At 35.2% G+C, this 22,662-nt stretch overlaps 1 protein-coding gene across 5 annotated transcripts in view; it reads left to right on the forward strand.

Moving 5' to 3' along the window:
- The window catches only part of DPH6 (diphthamine biosynthesis 6), a 198,829-nt gene that overhangs the window by 140,704 nt on the left and 35,463 nt on the right, over positions 1–22,662 (forward strand). For all 5 annotated transcript variants that reach the window (XM_086894410.1, XM_086894414.1, XM_086894413.1 and 2 more), the window contains exon 14: positions 13,599–14,004. In XM_086894410.1, coding sequence (XP_086750536.1) covers positions 13,599–14,004 — 406 coding nt within the window. The remainder of the gene's footprint in view (positions 1–13,598; positions 14,005–22,662) is intronic.

The following is a 22,662-nucleotide window of genomic DNA, read 5'->3' on the forward strand; positions in this document are numbered from 1 at the left end:
TACTGAAAACCCTTCTCTGTGGGCAATATCCTCTTTATTGTGGTTATGCAGGTCCTGGAAAAGCATTTCTGTTGCAGGAAGGAAATTGGATAGTGTACAAGGTCTTCCTGGGTCTTCATAAGAGCCTCTATGGTGCTGTGTTTTGGATTTGTGCCTAACATGATAATATTGCACATTTTCAAGGCTTTTAAGAGTTACTCCCATCAGCATCCCGGTGAATAGATTGTGGGTGTGGGCAGGAGGCAGTCTAGGGTATATCTGAGACCATATGACAGCATGCTCAGACATAAAAATTGGAGAACTTGGTCTTCCAAGGTGGCTATTCCCCAGAGGGTGTCTGGGCATCAGTCTGCTGCTGGGAGGAGATGAAGGATTGCCTTTGCATAGGTAGTTTCATTGTCTTTACCTGCTAAAGTGTCCTTATCTCAGCCCAAAGTTCTCTCATGTTTGCTCATCCTATTGTCCCTCCCATCTTGCTGGGGCTGGAGGACAAGCAAGTGGCTCTGCGGAGAGGAAGTTATCTCCCTGGGACACAGCACCCCAAGCAGATTAGCAAATTATCACTGAAAACAAACTCCACAATTAACTAGGAAAAATCATACTTGTCCTCCCCCATCAAGCTTCAGTCAAAATTAGAGCTCAAAATGTGATCTCTTCCATTTGAAACTATGCAAGAATCTTGTCTCTATTCATACATTAATGATCTTCTACTATCAAAAAAACAAAAAGGGTAAAAAAATAAATTAACTTGGGAAAAAAATCTTCATTCTTCCAGTGGAAGTACTTCTTTACTATTTTATTGAATGGTCCAAGGGATCCTACTAAGCTTCAGTACTTGATTATCCTCATTTCTGGTTCTGTGTGCTGGTCATAATAATAATTTCATTTCCTCTTCTTCCTCCTCTTCTCTGAAGGATATCACATGGTCTTCAAAATTAATAATAGATCTTTAATTTTCCTATTCATAAAAGCCAAAGTAACCCAAAAAATTATTTATGCTTTCTTGTACTCCACTTTCAAAAAAGCACGTAAGACAGTGGGAAAGTGAGCTATCTTATTTTAAAACCTCTTTAAATTTTTGCATAGCAAAAATGAGCAGTGCTCCCTCGTCAATACCCAGTTAGATGCATGCCAGCTAGCAGTGAATAATCACTTTCAGCTTTCTCCCTGTTTTTATTCAGCTTCATTGATGAAAAATAAAAATGCATCCAGCTGATATGATACCTGTTCACTTCTCATCAGGCCTTTGGATGTAACACTGTAAACACAGGTGGTAACACTTGAAATGTAGCTTTGATTTTATCTTGGACGTTATTCACTGTCAATATTATGCAGGTCTTTATGCATTTCATTTATAAGCACCTTTGTGGAAACACCCTGGCCATCTTCTGTAAGTAACCAAAGTAGTTAATTTGCATACATACATACGTACATACATACATATATATATATATATATATATATGAAGAAGCAAGTCTGAAAGAGTATAATGTGACTCTTAGCTGAAGAAAATACTAATTGTCAACCATTTTTAATTAAGATGGTGATTTTGGTAAAGGATTATTGTAATTTGTCAAATGTGTGGAGTTGCAGATAGCAACTGAGTAATGCACAATCTCATAGTCTCTCTGTGCATGTTCTACGTGGAGGAGACATACGCATATACAGATTTTTCTCCCTCCTTCCTCTTATACATATATATGCATATAGACATAATATATATGTATACATTGCAAGCATATCTATGAATATATATTTTTTTCATAATATAATTACTTAACATATAACTATATAACAAGGATATATATTAATACATGTCACTTAAAGACCATTTACTGAAAACTTTCCATTCTAATCTTCTGTACAAGGAGTCACCTGCTTTCAGGAGTGTGAGTTAAGATCCCGTTATATATTTCAGTAGTAATCTCAGAGACATATCTTCATTTTCAGAAGAACAAATTTGCTTTCCATATAGGTCATCCCAGTGACTGCTGAGAATGGCTAAGCATTTAAGTAAAACTTGGCTCAGAACTTGTAGGCTATTGTGAATGGCTATGGCTGGAGTGGAGTTAATTTTCTTTACAGCAGCCTCTGTAGTGCTGTGTTTTGGATTTGTGGTTAACACTGTTAATAGCAGACCAATAGTGGCTTTTGCTGGTCAATGTCTGCACAGCATCAATTCTTTCTCTTTTCCTACTTCTTTACCCATACCCAGCAAGAAGGCTGGGGTTTGGCAGAGCTTGGAAGGGACATAGTTGAAACACCTGAGCTGAACTGACCAAAGTATTACATTGTATTATATGTCATATAGATTCATGCTTGGTGATAAAAACTGGAGCAGGGGTAAGGTTTTTCATAACTTTTTGGGCAGCCCAATGTAGTGGATTTTAAGAAATTGCCTGAACTGCATTGAGTTTGACTTCTGTAACACTGAACTGGGGGAAAACTGGTCCTGCAAAATCCAAGTTCCAAACTGTATGTAGGACATTATTGGTCAATGCAAATGGCTTGAGTTACAATAAAAGGCATGTGGAGCCCTAGCAGTCATATTCTATGCCATTTAACCAACCTTGTTTTGCAGTCAAACCGTATTAAAAAATGAAAGTAACTGACTAGTCTGTTGAAAACAATATTTGCTGCAAAAATATTCATATACAGATGGAATGTAAATATACATAATTACATATATAGCATATACGTAAGATGGAATGTAAATGTATTTTCCAGTAAAAAACCATGTACTAAAGAGCACCACATTCAAAATGAAATTGCTTGCCAGAAAGCGTCATATTCTGATGTGCATCAGAAGTATGGCCAGCAGGTTGAAGGAGATGATTCTGCTCCTCTGCTCCGCTCTGCTCTGCTCTGCTCTGCTCTGCTCTGCTCTGCTCTGCTCTGCTCTGCTCTGCTCTGGTGAGACCCCAGCATGAGGTCTGTATCCAGCTCTGGAGTCCTCAGGACAGGAAGGACATGGACCTATTGAAGCAAGTCCAGAGTAGGACTACCAAGTTGACCAGAGGGATGGAGAACCTCTCTTATAAGGAAAGGTAGAGAGAATTGGTATTGTTTAGCCTGGAAAATAGAGGGCTTTGGGGTGACCTAGTTGCAGCCTTTCAGTACCTTGAAAGAACTTCCAGGAAAGATGGGGCAAGACTGTTTACAAGAGCATGTAGTGACAGGGCAAGGGGCATCTGATTGAAAGAGAATGGGTTGAGATTAAATATTAAGAAATAATTCTTTTCTGTGAGGTTGGGGAGGGACTGACAAAGGTTCCCCATGGAAATTGTGGATGATTTAACACCAGAAGCTTCAAGGCCAGGCCTGGCTAAGCAACCTGGTCTAGTGGAAGGTGTCCCTGCCCATGGCAGGGTGTATGGAAGTAGATGATCATCAAGGCCCCAATTCAAGCCATTCTGTGATATTATGAAATTATTTGCATTGCACATCTTTTGTCATATTACTAATCAAGGTGGCTACCACAATGAGGGAAATCCTGACAGTTAGTGGAAGTTTAGTAATGCCACCAGATTTTTCAAATTGTTTTTCTTCTGCCTCTTGCAGCATCAAAATTTTCTTCCTTGCATTCTACAAAATTTAGTTACAGGTTTGACAAGAGTAGCTAGTTTTGCTGTACATGTACAGATGAACAGATGATGTAATTAGACTATGTGAGGTGAAAGCTGATATTTGGTTTGAAAATTGGTTCCAGAGCTCATTGCCAAAGTTCAGAAGGAAGCAGAATTTCAAAGGAAAGGTCTTTGCAATCAGTATCCAACATTCAAATTCTGCCATAAAATCTGTTATCCTTAATGCCCACAAAGTAGATTTTGACCATTAACTTTGCTCATTTTCTGTCCCATTTGGGTACACACTCACAAATGATTTTCAACTGAAATCTTTCCATCTTGAACATCCTTACATCAGTTCAACTCTTTTTCCTAAGTGCTTATTTTCGACACTACACATGAAGGATAAAAACCCTCAGAGTGACAGTCTGTGATCATGTTTCATGTGGCAGACTTCATTTTCTTTCAGTTTGTATTACTATCAATTTATGACTTTGTTCCTTAAATACTTATCTTATTTTTCCACATTGTAACTGATATATTGAATGATGTATGTTTGAGAGGTATTTCAAGGATCTTAACTTCAGTCATTAACTGGTTACGTCTTGGCTCAGGAACCTCTAGTTCGTTGAGAGAAAGTTAATATTTTTGAAGCAAATAAAACAGCTTTCCAGTATGTAATTATTTTCTTATCAATTTTACATTTTCATGCCCTTTTGAGCATCTAGCATGCGGTGCTTTAATTTACATTTAGCTCTGCAGGAACTGCTTTAAATATTATTATTAAGAAGGAAGAAATCAAAAATCAAAGTGAATTTTTAGTACAATATCAAGGTATAGGAAGGTGGAATTGCAGCAACAGCAGCCTGGATTAGTGTATAGAACTAACTCACAGCTTGACAGAAAATCCCTGCTGGGGAGGAAATGTAGGGGAACTGGCAGAATTTTGCTACATCTGCTCCCTACTGCTAATAAGCTTTAACCCATTTCATTTTTATTGTGCTTGGTGTTTAGCTATTTTGTTTCTGAAATTATATCTGTAACTATGAGAACACATAAAACGAAGCTCGACAGGTAGGACTGGTTAAAAATTTAAAACTATCAGCAAGGGATGTTAAAGGCCATAATGAGTAAATGGTTGCCTTCTCAGTGTGGGATTTTAGAGTTCAGGCACTTCAGTGCTGGTAGAAAGGCTGAGCAGAAGAACTGGGTAAAACTTATTTCATAGCTTGAGTGGCTTGTACAGCCAGAAGGCACCATTAGATTATTTATTCTGACCTGTATATCACAGACCATTACATTTCACCCAGAATTTCCCATTCTGAACTCTGTGAGTATACTTGCACTACAATATATCAGACCTTAGGAGTTCCAAATACTTTATGCCACAGGGTGAGAGTGAAAAGGCTGAGCTTCTCATGCAGTAGGAAGAGGGCTTGTCAGGTTGGTAAGTACACATGGTAGCACTACTTCTGCAGAGTAAAGCGATCAACCAAAGGCTTACATGGACTTCAAAAAGTGAAAAAACCTTCTTGACCCCTTTGAATTAGGGAAAAAGATACAGGTATTCATATTGTATCAGAATACTTGTATCAGAGTTCTGCTGAAACCATGAAGTTCTCTAAAATAAAATAAAAATTAAAATTTAAACCTCCACTCCCCAAATCTGTTTTAATAAACAAAAGTTAAGACTTAATTTGTCTCATGACACATCAATGGGAGTAATTAGGAGGGAAAATCAGAGTCATGTCCATTTTTTAAAATTAATAAGAATTGTCTGATTCTGCATTTCAGGTATTTTGCCCCTTTGGCAGCCCTGCTGGCAGTCCTGTTCTCAGCTTCTCAGTTTCTCAGTCCAGAGACATCCACTGCAGTACTTTGAACATGCTTTTATCTGAATAATCAGTGCTATAACTAATGCTTAAAACCATCTAAAAATGTGAGGGAAGTGGTATTGTATGTTTTCATTTGATATTATCACATGCTTACCATAACTGATTATACATTTTAAAATCTTTCTTTTACTCTGCTGGTGGCATGATTGTCACATACAATTTTGAAATATATTTTAAAGAGAGATTGGAATGTATAAAATTTATTGAGTAGTTGAAAACTTGATATCTGTGGGGCTGATGAGGCTGTGCTTTTAGATAATAGGTTAGAACAAGATTGTGATACTTAGTGGAGGGATGATGCATAAATGGAAGTCTTTCAGTAGTAGATGCTTTTCCATTACTGTGCATGTCTTTCATGTGTCTGTCTTTCAGCAGGCCAGTTTGCGTTTTCTATTTTTCTTTCAATTTATTCTAAAAAGAAATTATTTGAGCAAGAAAACTTCCAGGTTGATAAGTCCAGAAAACAGAGGTGTTAGCCTAGTTATTGCAGACTCTGTGTATGTTCTTCAGTCTTTCAGCTGTTTCTTTTGTTCTAGAGACTTGTTCAAAGCTGATTATGTCTTCATAGAAATGTGATACTGATCGCTCCTGTTTTGATCCTGTCAGAGCTTCTCAGTTTTTGAAATAAAAGGAGAAAAACACTCTGATCCAACAATAGAAAAGAGAAACAAAATTAACAAGCAAATTATATCCTTTTGTACAAAATATAATCAAAAGTGAGCTTGTAAGGTTATGTCTTAAATTTCAACAGAACTCTTTCTCTATCACACAGAAATCATGAGAATTTATACCACTTCTTGGCCCTGTGTTGACAATCATGGTAAAAGATAGAATAGCAAGTTGTTAAATTATTCTGTTTGAGCAATATAAGCTATAGATCTTGTAAAGTTATTGAACTGGTTTCTTATGAACTCTTTATTTTCATGAGTTCTATTTTTGCTTCACTTTTTTATGTTATGATTACCTATTCTTCCAGTGGCACTATTCAGACACTATTCATCATAAAATTTTTGATTCTGCAAACATTTCAGCATATCCTTTATGCACCAGAAAGCTGTCTCAACTTACATATCAAATTTACTGTATATTTATTGTGGGATTTGGTCCTAAGAGTGTTGTTACTTAATTTTTCTGGTAGTTTCTTCTGACATATTTGGTTGACTACGATAAAATTCTAGCCCATCACCTTGTCTAATCCTAATAATAGCCATCAATATATTGTTTAGATTTCAAATTTCATATACTCTCACTAAAATAACTTGGGATATGGCCATTTAGTCCACCTGAAAAATGCATCTCTGAGATAAGTTAAGCTGTTATGCTTGGCATGTTAATTGCTGACCATTTCATATCTAATTATTAATTTTGCATCACTACTATAGCTACATGAAGATTTTTTTCACAATTATTAAAGTGAAAATTTAATTTGTATTTTTTTCTAATATGAACAGGTGGAATTATAGTCATTATATCAAAAGAATACATTAATTAGAAATCCATTCAAATTACAAAAAATTATTGAAGGCATCCTGAGAAATATTACTACCTCTAAATTTCTACACTCATATTTTTTCCCCCGTATCTGATTTCTCTTTTTCATGTTTCTGTTTTCTAATGATAGCTAAAGACTGCACAAAAAAGAAGTTACTCTGAAAAATGTGCTATCAGATGCCACTACAAAAATAAAAACCACTTGGTTTTCTCTAGATTATCCATGGTTCAGTAGCATCAAAGTATAGGCTCAGTTTCGCAGTTGACATTTACAAAATAATTTCTACATGACACAGTGGTTACTGAACTACCTCCAGCTTTGTCCCACATGTTGAGGAGTGAGTAGAGAGAACTAAAATTTCAGAAGAACTTGTTTCTTTTCATATTTACCATATTTATTCTCTGACAAATATTCAGTTTATAAGACTTCATTTTTAGTCTGCCAGTTTTGTGTTAATGTCTTTTTGACATACACCAAATAAATTGTTTTATTTCAGAAAGAAATACTAAATGTCTTTTTTGTAAACTTTCCAAAAGGAACATTCTTAGCAATTTTATTGTTATAAAACACTGTGGTATTCATTATTTGAATTCAGATGTGGTATACCAGGAATGCATGTGGCCTATTTATTAGACAAACTCGGATGTTGAAAAGAATTTCTTCTATCCTACTTTCTTTAGGAAGTGACATTTTTATTCTTATGCAGTTTTCCTAGTGGAATCTTTACTTTTTTAAGTCATAAACCTATTGTTGTAAGAGACTCTGGCAAAGCTTAAACTGGATCTCAGGAGTTTGATGCACTCTGTTTAATGCATGCAGTGTAAAAGAAATTTTAAATGTATTATTTAAAGGCACATTAATCTTTCCACTGTAATGGTGTAATAATGCATACCATATAAGGTTTTCATAAACTCAGCTTCTAAAAGTAACATCAGAGTATCTTTCTTTTTGTTCTCCAAGTCACTTCTTTGTAGAGATAGCTATTATGCATTCATCTCTGTCTCTTATAGCCTGATTCCATATTCAGCTTAGAGATAGATAGGACACAGTCCTTACTAACACAACAAAAAGGATATTTCTCACTTAGCACAAAGGGAGGATAGTCAAACAAATTTATATAATAGATGTTAAAGGCCAAAATGTGTACCTTTTTCAGTTTAATTAAGCAAAATAGTTAAATATTTATACAATGGACTGAAGACAGGTTTGTCTTTAATTCATTATTCTTTTGTTTTCATTGGAATTTTTATAATTCTGCCTTGGATTATTTCTTTATTGCAAAAAAATAAATTGTATTTATAAGATTAACACCTTTCAAACAAAACTGTGTAAGTTTGCAACCCTTACAGCCCAGTATTTTTCATTTAACTCTGCTCATTCTATTGGATTCTGTATCGGTTTGTTGCAGTATTGCAAATATATCAGGCATTCATTAGTGTGAAAGTATTTTGTGTCTCTCTGAATATGCATACTGAAAATTGGGTGAATCTTTACTAAGAACTGAGGCACAGAAAACATAAGGAGATGTGAACCAATGTGATAATTTCTTGTATCAGTGCAAAGCTCAAGAGAGTATTATGCATAAAGAAATTCAGATAACACTTTTGCTTTAATGTAGGGTTAATTACAAGTTTAGAAGCCCACTGACAACCTCTGTTGTTCACCTTGCTTCTTGCAGTATGAAAGTGCAATTTCTGCAGTAAACACATTGATGAAAGTGTTAGCTAAGGAATGTTTCTACCAAGCTGCCTTTTCACTTCAGTTTAGGCCCAAAGTACAGGAAGCTCCCATTCTTGTTTCTCATTATTAGATACTTTACTAAACTGTATATCGTTTAATAACTGTAGTACTGTGGCCTTCAACAAGTATTCGGCCAAGCCTTTTGACCCTTTCTATTTCTTGCCAAACATCCTTACACTTTTGCAGATTTGGATTGAGCATCCATCACTGAACCTCTTTAGAGGGGTTAACACAGAGCAGTCAGTCTGGGTGGCTCCAGTGTAAGGCAGCTCCAAACCCCTGTTCCTGTGGCAGGTGCCTAAGCAGACAAACCTCTTGCCTGGCACTGTCTGGGACCATTGTGTTTCAGTTGTCCATGCTGTCTCTATCAGTTAAGGCAGAAATGAAGATACGTATGTTCCCTTAAAAGTAGCTTTACAGTTCTGTATGTGATTCTCCTTTTGGAAAAAGAAGAGGACCCTTTTTTTCCTCTGAAGGAGTAACCACATTGAACTCCCACTTCTTCCAGCCCAATATTCTGGTGCCAGTACCTCTGGTGAAGAAGTTTAGGCTCTCAAAACTGTTATCTGCCGCTACTTGATTTGACTCAGTGTTTGCAATTCATCTATAAAATCAGTCTGGCATATCACAGATGAACATAAAATTCCTTTAGAATCATGGGAATTTTGAAAGGGACTAATAGTGAAAAATCTGTGAGTCCAACAAATCCCAGTTCTTTACCAAACACACACCACTAGTATCAGCATAAATGCTTTTTTAAGAACATAATATTAACCATAATGGTGTACACCTTGCTTGGTATTTTGACTCCTAACAGTAGCCCTAAGCAGAAGTCAACAGTAAAACCATAAATCTACTCTTATATACTCCTAACCTCAAACTATTTAATTCATATTTAAATTGATCAAATAAGTTTTGTTATATAAATCATGATATTTCTATAAATTAGTAGCATAGATAAATTAAAAATAATCTAGAAATTATGTCTCTTTTTATAGTGCCAACTGAATCTGTGTTCTAAGAACTTGTTCAGGCTCCCCTTGAACCCCTGTAAAGTTCTTGCAATCAGAACATTCTCCATCAAGGAGCTGTAGGTGTCACCTACTCTTGTTCATTTTGAAACCATGCTCTTACTAATGTCATTTGATGGTCCATAGCTCTCTGCACAGAAAGACAAGCATACAAAATCAGTTGTTATCCCTATCCACTCTTTTTTATGTCATGTATGACTTTGTAAGCCTCTGTCTTCTCATTAAGAAGGCTGAAGAATATTTCCAGTCAGAACCTCCAGAGCTTTTGATCATGTTTGTCCTCCTCTGAATATATTTCGAGTCCAGTGTGCCCTTTTTCAGCTAGAGAGACCCAGAGTTGTTTATCTTACTCAAGATGTTGGTGAATTGTGAATTTTTACAGTGGCATAAAGTTACCCACTTTGTTTTATTTCTTTGCTTGTTTTCTTAACTGCTGTTCAGCTTCTGTGGTTCTTTATTAACCAGTCCATGAAGACCTTCCAAGATGTCACTTAGCTTAGTATGGAAGTTTTCTCAGTGTTTACAATAGAAGTAGAGTCACTTTCTCAGTCATCCTAAAATTTATTCTATACCTTTGGTTTCTCCTGTGAGTTATTAAAAAGTGCATTGTACCCCCAGGAGAAAATCAGTATTTTCTTCAAGGTGGGAAAAGTCCTTTGATGAGTTGTGGGGTTTTTGTAAGGAAATGTGTTAAAAAATGTTTGTAGTCCTTCTCTGGATATGGCATGATACAGATACGATGAATATGTGGAATGATATAGATATAATGCATGTATTTAGAAAAATCTGCCTTTTGGCTTCCTTTTTCAAACCTTCTGGATCTCAATCTTTTACATCTTTGATAAATTAAGTAGCAGATGATCCTGTTGGCAAAGGGAAGATATTATGAAACATGTTTTGAGGACAATGTAATATGAGATTCAGTTAGAAATCACTTGTCTTATCAAATCATTGTCCAAAGTTTTGAGATCTACCACTTCCTAGCATGACAGAGTTGTAATTTTGTCATAGTGTGGTCTGTGAGATGATCCAAGTTTACATACATTCCTGAAAAAAGTCATTGTTGTAGAACCATTTATTTTCAGAAGGTGTCTCCTGCATGGTGCCCCTGTTACCTGATGTCCTTCCCCAGACCTCTTAAAATCAGATAATGTAAAAGTATAGCACATAAGTAGCATCTTTCTCCATATAATCTCAGCAGTCAGCCATTAAACCTTTAGATCTCCTTATTTTCCTCTGTTATATTCAAACATCTCTTAGTGCAGAACTACCTTGTATTATTTGTTCCTTGAAAGGATTAAATACAATGGAAAGTCTAACAAGTGGAAATTAGAAACTTCAACATGCTTTTCCCATGAAATGAAAATCATTTGGAAATGGATAGCTAGGAAAAAAATGGGTTAAAGGGCCCATTTAATCCTAAATATCTTAGGATGACATCTACACCTACAGATTAATGAAATTTGTGAAGATTTGTAAAATTAAGGCAATGCATACTTTCAAGGAATCATTGCTTTCAACAGTGTTTGCTCCAACAGATTTGTTGTCTCTCAACAAGAATTTTACAGCTTCCCAAGAATTATTTGATAGTTCTTTTTCAAAAATTATAACTCAAGCTATATGCTCTTCTATCTCATTTTTTTCTGATCAGTACTCTGAAGCTGTAGAAGAAAGAGTAGACCAAAACCTGTGCTTCTTTATAGAACAGTCTGCAACAGTATCCTTGGGCAAGAACTCTAAAATAATGTTTTTATTAGCTGTCTACCAGAGTGATGAATTTCACTGATGAGAGTGCAGAATGAATTGTAAAAACAATTTAGCCAATCAAATAATTCCTCTTTGTTTTCACTCTTAATACTTATACTGTTTTAGCATTGTATGATTTCTTAGCAGACCTTATATATTCATCCTATCATAAAAATATTCAGTTCTTTAAGAAAATTGTAAATGTCTGAAAGGTAACTCAAGTTTAACACAAATGTCAGTGATTTCTTGAAAATGAGTCAGAAGAGGTCACTGTTAGAACTATTTCTATAAAATTCTGTAGCCACTGATGAAAGATTATTAGTCCCCAGTAGCTCTATCATTTGTGCTTTGTGCAAACTCTAAAGTTAAAGGTTATGAGTGTTATGGTACCATACAGGTGCACCATGAGTAGTCTTTCACACAGAATGATTCTCAATTGTTAAATTTGGAAATGTACTTTCTCCTGGCCTTAATTTTCATGTAGTTCTTCATATTCTAAATGGCAGCTGAAGGCAAGCAGAAATAGTGAGTAATTGATTTAACAACCTGAGACAAGTACAGGGAACTAGAAAAGTTTGTCTTAGTGCTTGATGTGACCTGAGAGAGCTTCTTTAGACTGTTTTTTCCTAACCAGTACCTCAGCACCTTGGGCCAGCAAAATGGCCTTTAAGCCTGAATGAGCATGACTTTTTTTTTTTTTTCTCAGTGCAAAGCTCCAGTATTTCATCTTTTCAAACTGCTTTACAGCACTCCAAGCAGAATTATATTGACAAGGTTAGAATTCGTCTCCTAGAGGAGAATACTGTGCTCCTGTTAAGTGCTAATATAACATTTATGCGTAGCTACCTTAATAACTGGCCTGGCCAGCCTAATGAAACTACAGAAAGCAAACAGTACTCTGTGAGATTTTATTATGACTGAAGTGATTGCAATTTGAGACAAATTGTCCCTATTTTTGTTACCACATCAAAACCAGAAATGCTGAAGCAATTGCTACATGTTTGCGATAGAATTACACTCCACTATCATTAATACAGAAGTAAGTGCATTTTTCATGTAAACAGCTCACAAGGGTCAAGCATCAAAGATATTCTGTGGAAAATTCTTGTCAATAACTTTGTGAGTGAATTTTGAAATAAAGTGCCTGGAACATGTCATTATTTCTTCCTCTCAAAGTTGAGAGAAAGTGGTTGAAAATTGAGCTTGTGAATTGAAGGTTCTGCGATTTACACGGCCTTATCGACTTCAGGCAAAATGACAGGCTTGCCTCGTTAATATTTTTCTTTTCAGAGGTCAGGCAATGGACAATATTAACAGTATATACTGGAATTTAAGCAAATTGGTGTATAAAAAAAAAGTTATTATCTGTGTACAGAAGATGGTGTAAGTCACTAATATTAAAAATTCCTAATATACTGTCTCTTCATAAAAATTGAGGAAAAAGTAAGGAAAAAAGTCATCCACTGGTCAAAAAAAGCATTTCAACTGCTCAGGTATTTGAAAGCTATTTAAAGCCATCAAAAGAAAAGGAACTCAGTTACTCAGATGTAGCTGACCAATTTAGCTAATTAGACATGCTGGTAGCTGTGAAAACCATTTAAATATACATTCACAATGAACTCTGCTATTTTAAAAATACATTCTAACTTCTAAGAGGGTGCTCAGGATAATTCTTCTGTTTAGAATTATCTGAACTATATTTTTGCTGTATCTAAACTGAATTTTTAGTACTCCAACTTGTAAAATAAAACTTACATATTTACTGACTCATTTCTGTAGTTTTGGTAGTTCCTATAATTTTTTTATTCTTCAAAAACCTTTGGTACAAACAAAAATCACCATATGCAAAAAGACTTCTTTTGATTGCAGAATGACTGCAAAATATATTATGATCAGCTTTTTTTTAATGGTACAGGAATAGTAGTGGTTTGAGATTGCAAAAATTAGGAGATACTGTCAGATAAATTCATAATTGCTCAAGATGACTTTTTAATAAGGGAAGTTGAAGGGAAAAGCAGTTTCCATTAAATAACTGTACTACATATACTTTTTTAATATTTTAACTGAATATAAGCAACATTAATTTCTGCAACTCTATAATATGGACATTATTTTGTTTATCTTTTAGGTTGAAGATTCAGAGGTGTATCATGATGAAACTGCAGTAGGTGGGTTGCTTGCTGTGGTTGTAATATCTCACCTACCCAGAGATGCTGCCATTGAATGGCATGTTGTTGCAGTAGTTGATGATCCACTCCAAAGAAAACATTTTGCAATGAAGATGTTGTCAGAAGGCTTCCAAATTGAGTGTGAATCTGTGGAGTCTAGTTCTTCGTCTTGTGCATCCATCTCAGTACGCCTGAGCTTGAATTCATCATCCACTTCTCACCTTGATTTAGACGGACCTCTTCATGACTTAGTTACTATGTTTAAACAAGCTGTTGACAAAATTTCAGAAGACTGCAGTGCCAGTCCTTTGTCCTTTAGAGTTTTCTTCAAGGAGCATGTCTTTGATGCTGAAACACTGCAAAAAGGTAAGACTTACTATTGACAGGAACTAGGTGTAATACTAAGTATAAGATACTTCTTGCTTACTTCTACATCAGATTTCATTGGAAAAAAAGAGATTTTAGAGGAGTGTTTCAAGGGTAGGTGGCCAAAAAGGCCAGTGGCATCCTGGCCTGTATCAGCAATAGTGTGATCAAGAGGACCAGGGCAGTGACTGTCCTCGTGTAGTCAGCACTGGTGAGGCCACACCTCGAGTCCTGTGTTCAGTTTTGAGACCCTCACTGCAAAAAACACATTCAAGTGCTGGAGCACATCCAGAGAAGGACAACAGAACTGCTGAAGGGTCGACAGTAAGTTATATGAGAACAGGCTGAGGGAACTGGAGTTTTTTAGCCTGGGGAAAATGAGGCTCAGAGGAGACCGTAATGGTCTCCACAGCTGCCTGAAAGGAGGTTGCAACCAGGTAGGGGCTGAGCTCTTCTCCCAAGTAACAAGACAGAACAAGAGGAAAGAGCCTCAAATTTCACCCAGGGAGGCTGAGTTTGAATATTAGGAATAATTTCTTCACCAAAAGGATTATCAAGCATTGGAACAGGCTGCCTAGGGAGGTGGTAGAGTCACCACCCTTGGAGGTATTTGAAGGATGTGTAGTAGACTTCATGCTTAGGGACATGGTTTAATGGTAGACCTGGCAGTGTTAGATTTACAGCTGGACTCAATGACGTTGGAAACCTTTTACAACCCAAACAATTCTACAGTTCTAATTAAGATGCATTCATTATTTCTCTAATTACTTTTGTCCTAATCTTACATCTGATTTTGAGTAGAAGGTTGCATTGTATGATCTTGCTCTAATCTGAATTATCCTATGATTCCATGCAAGAGAAATACAGCCACCTTAAAATTCAGTGTAGGGAGAATAAATCTTCTACTTAAATGTGTTTGAACAGTTGTGTTATTTGGTAGCCTTTGTTTGTCACAGTCTAGAACCATGTTCAAATAATCAATTTCTGTCTTCTAGCAGGAGCTCTTCTGAAAATAAATAAGAAATATTAATGTTTTAAAATAAGGCATGGTATCCTCTGGAATAGAGATTGTCCAGTTTTGAACATAGGCTGATTTCTAACTTACTTAAATAGAACTTGCTATCCAAACAAATTTGTTGGGTTTTCCCCCGATGTTTATTTTTCTAGAATCTCAAGTAAAGAGAACACAGAGCAATAAATGTAATATTACAATTGCAATTTATTTCTTATGTTGTAGATCTGCATTTTGGGCTATGCTCTATTTGGGACAACTAACATTATCCAAGAGCACAAAAGCTTATTTTATCTGTCAGACCTACAAAACTGGTAGACCGTACTTGTATTGAAATCAGTAAGAACTTTATTATCAAGAAGAAACAAAATCAGATCCTTAGTCTATATTTATCTCAAACATGCATGCACTTTAAAAATCCTTGCAGACCACAACTGATCCATATTAATTAGCTGACATAAATGTTAGCCCTCAAATATTCTACTGTCCTATTTTTTTTCTTAACCTGCAGCAGTTTTTGAAGAAAATTCAACTTGACATTGTTTAATAGATTTAAAGTACAGGAATTGAAAGCTATAAAAATGTGGCATAGAATAAGCATATTTAATCCAGGAAGCAAGGAATGAACATATAGTCTGACAGAATGTTGTTGTTTTTACTACATCTTGTTTAAGAGCTAAAAAGAAACCTGATAAAACATGTTTCTGGCATGGGATTAACATTACTGTTTCGCCTCCTTTCTCTCTGATATTTCTCAGGCCATAGAATAATTACTTCCAAACAAATTTCACTTGCTTTATAAAATATATTTCTCAGTATAATGTATTAATTGCATGCATAAAAATTGGATTCAGTTCCATTCACTATCAATAGCATAGACATAGAAAGATTTGTGTGATTGTCATATATTCATTCTTGTTGTGTTCAGATCTCTACACTGTCATAATAATTCCTGTCATTATACCAATTTTATCATTATCCCCACTGGTAAGAAATACATGCTTGCAAATCTGTAGACTATATAGAATACATTAAATTTACAAGGAGCACTAATTCACTGATGAAGAATTTTAAAATAAAATGTTTCTTCTTAGGAAATATTTCTAGAAAGTTCATGCAATGGAAGAATAAGTGTAATATATATTCAAAAATAATTTCTCAAAATAAAACGGCTGTTGTTGAAGTGTGTCTGCTGATAGCTTCTATCTGATAGAAGACTGTTTATATAGATACATTATATACATAGTATATCTAATGTATATAATATATACACATGCACACACTTTTTCTGGTTCAAAATCAGAAGTCTAATTATTAATATATTGTTAAGACACAGGACACATTCAAATGTACTGGTAATATATGTTCTTGGAGCTTTGTAAGACATGCAGTCTCCAGTGAAGCATCATCAGCTTCCAAAATGATGCAGCATATTAGTGAGTGATGTCTTGACTGTCTTTTGCACTAGTAGCATAATTTTGCTTCTCAAGATTTAAAATATACTCACACATGTGTATTAACTCTCAGTTAAAAAAGTGTTGTATGAGGTGTCCAATTTGTTTCCATTAATTCCAGTATCTCATTGACAGTGTCCATAAGCAAGATGACATGGTCTGTGTTTTACCTTCTCTGTTATTATTGGCAGTCTTTAATTTTGACAGGCTGGACTACTGACACTGTATGTGTCCTTTAGTGTGTTTCCCAGTTTTGATATGCCAGAGATGGTATCAGGTCTTTCTTTTGAATCCCAAGATACTTTAACCTTTCTATAAGACCATATCAAGGTGTTAGAGATTTTTAAATTCTGATAACAATTGCTCCATCCATTTTCCCATCCAGCTTCTTCAGTTTATTCCTGTTCCTTCAATAGCTCCTCCCAGTTTATTCCTGTTTTCCTCTTGAGCCAGTCCTGTTCTAGAATGCGTGTATCTGAATGGGGCAGATCCCAAGAGGGAACGGTACTGGTTTCCACAGTAGCAGTGTCTTGTCGGCTCTGAGTGTGGCCAAAACTTGCTCATACCTTTCTCTGCAGACTTGTCCTAAGATATTTTGTGTATTTAGATGTCACAGTGATGATTTCTTCTACCTCCAAAAGTTACTTTCTGTTACAGAGTAGGTCTAGGTGGGTAACAGAATTTACTATGCTACTGCCTTTCAAACACAGAATACCACTTCACTGGGACAGAGGATAAAGCAGAAAAGTACTGATCTTCATTTGTAAATCTGCAGGCCTAATATGCAGACTTCTAAAAAATTTGGTTTCCTGGATGTAGCTGCCAGAAAGCAAATTATATTGAGAGACCAATTTTTCAATTGCCGTTTATTAATTCAGCTCAGGTAGAAGAGGTTGCTAACCATCTGTATGAGGATCCATTAGTGGCACGTTTGATCTCTGACTCATGTTAATCCCACAAGTAGATCTGTCCTTTTGGGTCTTCATCTGCCAAAAGATACATTTTCTGCTGAAGAAAAATAATATTAATAATGTAACAGGGAATAATAGACACTTGTCTTCAAATATTTTTAACGTGAAGCACATAAGACATGTATCTGTACTAGAAAAGGATAGAAATTACGATACTCAGAAATCAAGAAAGATGGTTAAGGAGATGATTGTTCCAGGTTAGTGGATTTCAGAAGATCTTCCATCATGTCATAAGATTAGTAGTCTTGCATAACTCTTGAATTGAAATGTATTGTCTCCTCTAGCAAAAGCACAGAAAAGAAATAAAGGTAGCATTAGAACTTAAAATCATTGAAGTGAAAGGAGAAAATACTGCCACAGGCCTTCTCAAATGAGCCTCTGATTAGATAATACAGGGGGTTTTGGTATAAAGAAGTTGTCATTTCTTTAAAATTGTCCAAATAAATATTGGAAGTGTCTTGTTACCTGACACGGTAAGATGAGAACCAGGAATATATCCACTCGGCATATTGTAACAGGTTATTGGAAATTATTACAGCCGGTGTTACGGATGTCAAAAGAAGCTAAAGGTTTGTAATGCAAATTGGAGACAGATAGCTTTCTGTCATCCTAAGACCAGATGTGAAGTTTTATTGAACAAAGTGTAGTACTGATGCTGAACTTCTCAGAGGCAATCCCTCATAACATGCGAGAGCATTATGGGCACCGTGCTGAGACCACAGAGCGTATTAGAAGTAGGAGGATTAGATTAAGCTGACATATATACTTAGTAAGATGCTGTTAAGCCTTTAGAAGTCTTTAACATAAATTTGACTATTTCTTTCTTATTCTCATTCAAATATGCATTAATATAAACGTGTCAGGATGATTTGCTATACCATACAGTTGACTAGATAATACTTCCATATAGGAATGATGAATGTTTATAAGTCATCACATTATGATTTAACAAGCCTTGTTCACAAGATGTATGCAAAATATTTTTGAATATTTGTTTGGGAATAGAGAAGGTCCTGCATTCACCAGACACCATATTGCACAATTCCTTTTTAATACAAAATTAAAAATGGACTGGGAATATAAAAAGGCAAAGGAAAGCAGGACTAGACTTTCTTGTAGGAACATTAAAATGAATATATAATTAGTTTTTAAAGTGGCTCTGCTCTGTAAATGTGTAGGTCTAAAAAGCCCTTAATACTTACAGGTTTTTCAAGTTTCAATGACACTATATATGTTTTTTTAAAAAAATCTAATATGGGCTAAGTATAATTCAACTCAACTGTAAAAAATCTTAACTTGTAATGAGACTTTTTCTTCTGTTGCAAGAGAAGCCCTGGTGGTTAGGCACTCATTTAGAGTTCTTGCAATGACAGAGTAACATCCTGACACATGTACAGCATGCAGCTTTGAAACTAAAGATTTTCCATCTGGTAAGATTTAAAGTATTCTATTTGATAAAACATGGCATTATCAACACATTTTCCAGATGTGTGCCAAAACACAGTTTCCAGTACAGAGAGAATGCATTATGTATTATAAATCTGAGAGAGGAAGAAGAAGAACAATTGAAGATACCAAGATGCATTTTTACAATAATGAGTGTCTGTGTTCATTGAAGTTTAATATTTTTGGTTACCAATGTACTTTCAGTTTGCACTGGAAATTTATTTCAGCTTAACTTTCTTGATGGATATGCCATTATACAATGGGAAAAAATTCCCCATGGGAACAACTGGAATGTCAACTTTCACTCATTTGTATGTAGGTCTAGTCATTCTCATGAGTAATTGATAATTACTTAGCAGTTGTGGAGAGCTACTCACGTGAGTAGAAACTAAACAGTCAAACTCTATTGAGTAACAATGAAGCAGATAAACAAATCCTTTTAAAATCAAATTACAGTCACTAGCTCAAGCTTTGCAGGTACTAACTAAAGTGAAGTATTTGTTGTGACTAATATATATAATTTGTCTGAACAAAAATATTTCTAAATGTCATGATACTTTCTGAAATAGGCTGTAAAACTTAAGCTTGGTTTTCTACTAAATTCTATTAACTTATTCTCCATTTAAAAAGTGAGAAGAATTGTGAACCAGAAAGGGGAAAATTTAAATTTTCATTTCACGGGTTTCCTGTTAAGAAAATATAATTGCCAGGTATAATTTTTCAAGCAGAAAAAAAAAAAGAAAAAAAGGAAAAAAAAGTTATATTAGTACTTTGGGAACTTAATCAGTTTCTAATATACAGAAGCAATTAGAAAATAGTGATTCATGAATATGTTTGAAATGATGTGTTTGAAATTACATTTTAAAAGTATAAAAGTAACTAAAATTGGTCTTGAGCCACAGAGGTGGCGATCTTGCTATTACTACACAAACTATCCAGTCCAGAGAACTGATTTATTAATAGCTGCTAAAATGCTGAAATCTTAAACTTTTTCTATTTTTTGCAATGTTGTGCTGGTGTTGTAGATGCTGCAAGTCAATGTACTTGTATTTGTAGCAGAATATCTCATGTGAAACTATGGGAAAGGATTTTTTTTGTTTGCTATCCGAGACATGGGGAATTGTTTTAATAGTAATGTTGTCTCTCACTGAATTTCGATAGGGAAGTGATTTATGCCTATGAGGCAGCTTAAAGCATATTAGATCCTGCTTAAGGCCTTCTGTCCTTTAGGTTGGGAAATTTATTTTTTAAGTGCACAGATACTAGATTGAGAAGAATTCAGCCCCTCAGTGCCAAGGTCAGGGACCAGAGCCAGAACTCACTTTTGTTCAGAGTAGACTACTTGTGATTTCTAAAGGTTATGAATTGCACAGTTGTATAATGTTATATAATGTGTATAAACATTAAAAAAGCTTTAAATGGAAATAAATTCTTTAACTCTTTGACCCAAGAGTGATTTAAAATATACCCCTTATATCCTTGATACAGAACACTAGCAATATATTGGTAAGGTTGTTTTAAAGATACGGTGTACAACTTCATGTGTCTTTCAGAATTTCTGCCATTAAAATCTAAGATATATTTATGGGTTACTCTATCCATCTAGATTTTCACATTCCTTTGAAGTGCTCCTGATTCATTTGACTGGAGTTCAGTATCTTTTCTAAAATAATTCATTCACTAAAGATACTATTTGTATAGACTTTCATTTTCCTGTTGAAGATTTGCATTTTTCCTACAGCTGACCTGTAGGACAGAATGGACCTGTCAGATAACAGACCTTTTGTTGGAAAAGTTGCAGGTTATAAAAGAGAATTGATCTAACATGTTGAAAACAGATTTGCTTTCCTCACAAATGCAGTTTGGAAGGTGCTAGACACCAGTGAAAAAGGCAGTGGCTTTGCCACTATAACACAGTTCATATGTTAACTCAATAACGATTGGAAGTTGTTGAATTTATTACACAGCATGGTATACAATCAAAATCTTAAGAGAACAGATGTAAAGAAACTTACGGAATGAGAATTCAGTCTATTCTGTAATGAAAAGGGGTAATTTGATAATTAACTCTACAAGGAATCAGAACAAATTAATACCCTTCTAGAAAAATAGTACTTCTAGACAGGTCTAAGTGTACATGGTCTGTCCATAATGCATAAATGTCTGTAAAACTGGATAAAACTGCATAAAATGCATAAAGTACAAACACCTCACTACAACAACAAAATTAATTTTGAGAAACTTTGTTTAGTGCTTTGTTGACAAAGAACAGATATAAAAGCATGACATCAGCCATGCAACCATTGCCAAATTTGTATCGCCTGGTTTACCAGGTGAGGAATCTATAACTTGTCTAGCTATCCAGAAACCATTTTAACAAACTCACTTTTTTAGGACACATCACAGATTACACATTACAGTTTACAATTACATAGGAAGTTTTTCTCTCGGACTGTTTCAACATGCCAACATTTTCATACCAATTGCATGATTCTGAATCTATAAACATTTAAAGAACTTTGATTTCTTAAGAACTTTTCATCATTTGTGTAGATCCATCTGTATTACTTTTTATTTACAAGTGAAGAACAAAAAACTATGATGGTGTTTGGATGAGTGAATTACATCTGGCTTAGTAAGTCCACTAAGCTTAAAATAAATGTAGGCTGAAAATGAACTGGGCATAATATCATAGCTGAATCCCTTGTTACTATTTATTCTAGATATTTATTTAGGACCATTTATTGAAGCAGAATACTGCAGTAGATAGACCTTTAGCATGACTAGCTTGTCTTCTGTATTCCGTCTTCCTTAGGACCAAAATACTTGCTCTTCATCTAGCAAACCTAAAAAATAGATCTATGAAAGAAAATACTGAATTTTGCAAGAAAGAACTGTGTACAGTTACATTTCCAACCAGTTGGCTGGCTGACCTTTGTCTGTCATTCTGTCACATAACCTCTGCACTGGGAAGTATCACAACTGCTCAGAGCAGTAATTTGTATAAATCTTTGAAAGAAAAGGGAAGGTGAGGTGTCAGAAATAATACTAACTGATAGCCAAAACCATCCATAAATCTTATTTGAAAGTCTTCTACTTCCTCTACAGTGTCTCCTCTAGTTCTCCCTTCTCCAGTGTCTCAAAGTTAATTTATTTCTGTAAGATCTCACCTTTTGTCAACTGTGGACACCACTGATGGTGCCTATCAGGTTCTGTCAGATGCCTGATTATCATAAGACAAGCTGGGCTTTCTTCGTTGGAACTTTTCCTTGAGATAAGTAACTGCTGAAAATCTAACTTCTAAGAGTTCTAATAAGTATAGCAGTTAAATGGGTAGTGCCTGAAGTTCTTTTGTGAAGTGTTCCAGTGTCAGCCCTGTTGAAATCCTATGTTCTGCAAGCAGTAGCATGTGGCATCTTCTCTTCTTTCTCCAGATATATCTGTTCAATATATCTGGTATGAAATGCAGCTGTCAGGAGTCTGTCAACAATGCATCTGAGCAGTCTCTGAGGTTATTCAAAAAGTTTGGCCATTTGTTTGGAGACAGACATGATTTTTTTGTTATCTAATGACATGGAATAATTGTTTACAAAGTTGTGAAGCTAAAAAAGAAATTGAAATAATATTCTGTGTAAAACCTCAAATGCAGGCAGAAACATAACAGTATGAGAAGATGGTGCTGCAGGCAGAGCTTGATTTAGTAGCCTGGATATTGGTGTTTGTCCAGTAATGGAAGCCAAAGAAGCTACTTTCTTGAAGTCCAGAGACAGCATGG

The sequence above is a fragment of the Cyanistes caeruleus genome, chromosome 6 (assembly GCF_971803275.1).
Source record: "Cyanistes caeruleus chromosome 6, bCyaCae1.hap1.1, whole genome shotgun sequence".
In the NCBI taxonomy this organism is placed as follows: Eukaryota; Metazoa; Chordata; class Aves; order Passeriformes; family Paridae; genus Cyanistes; species Cyanistes caeruleus.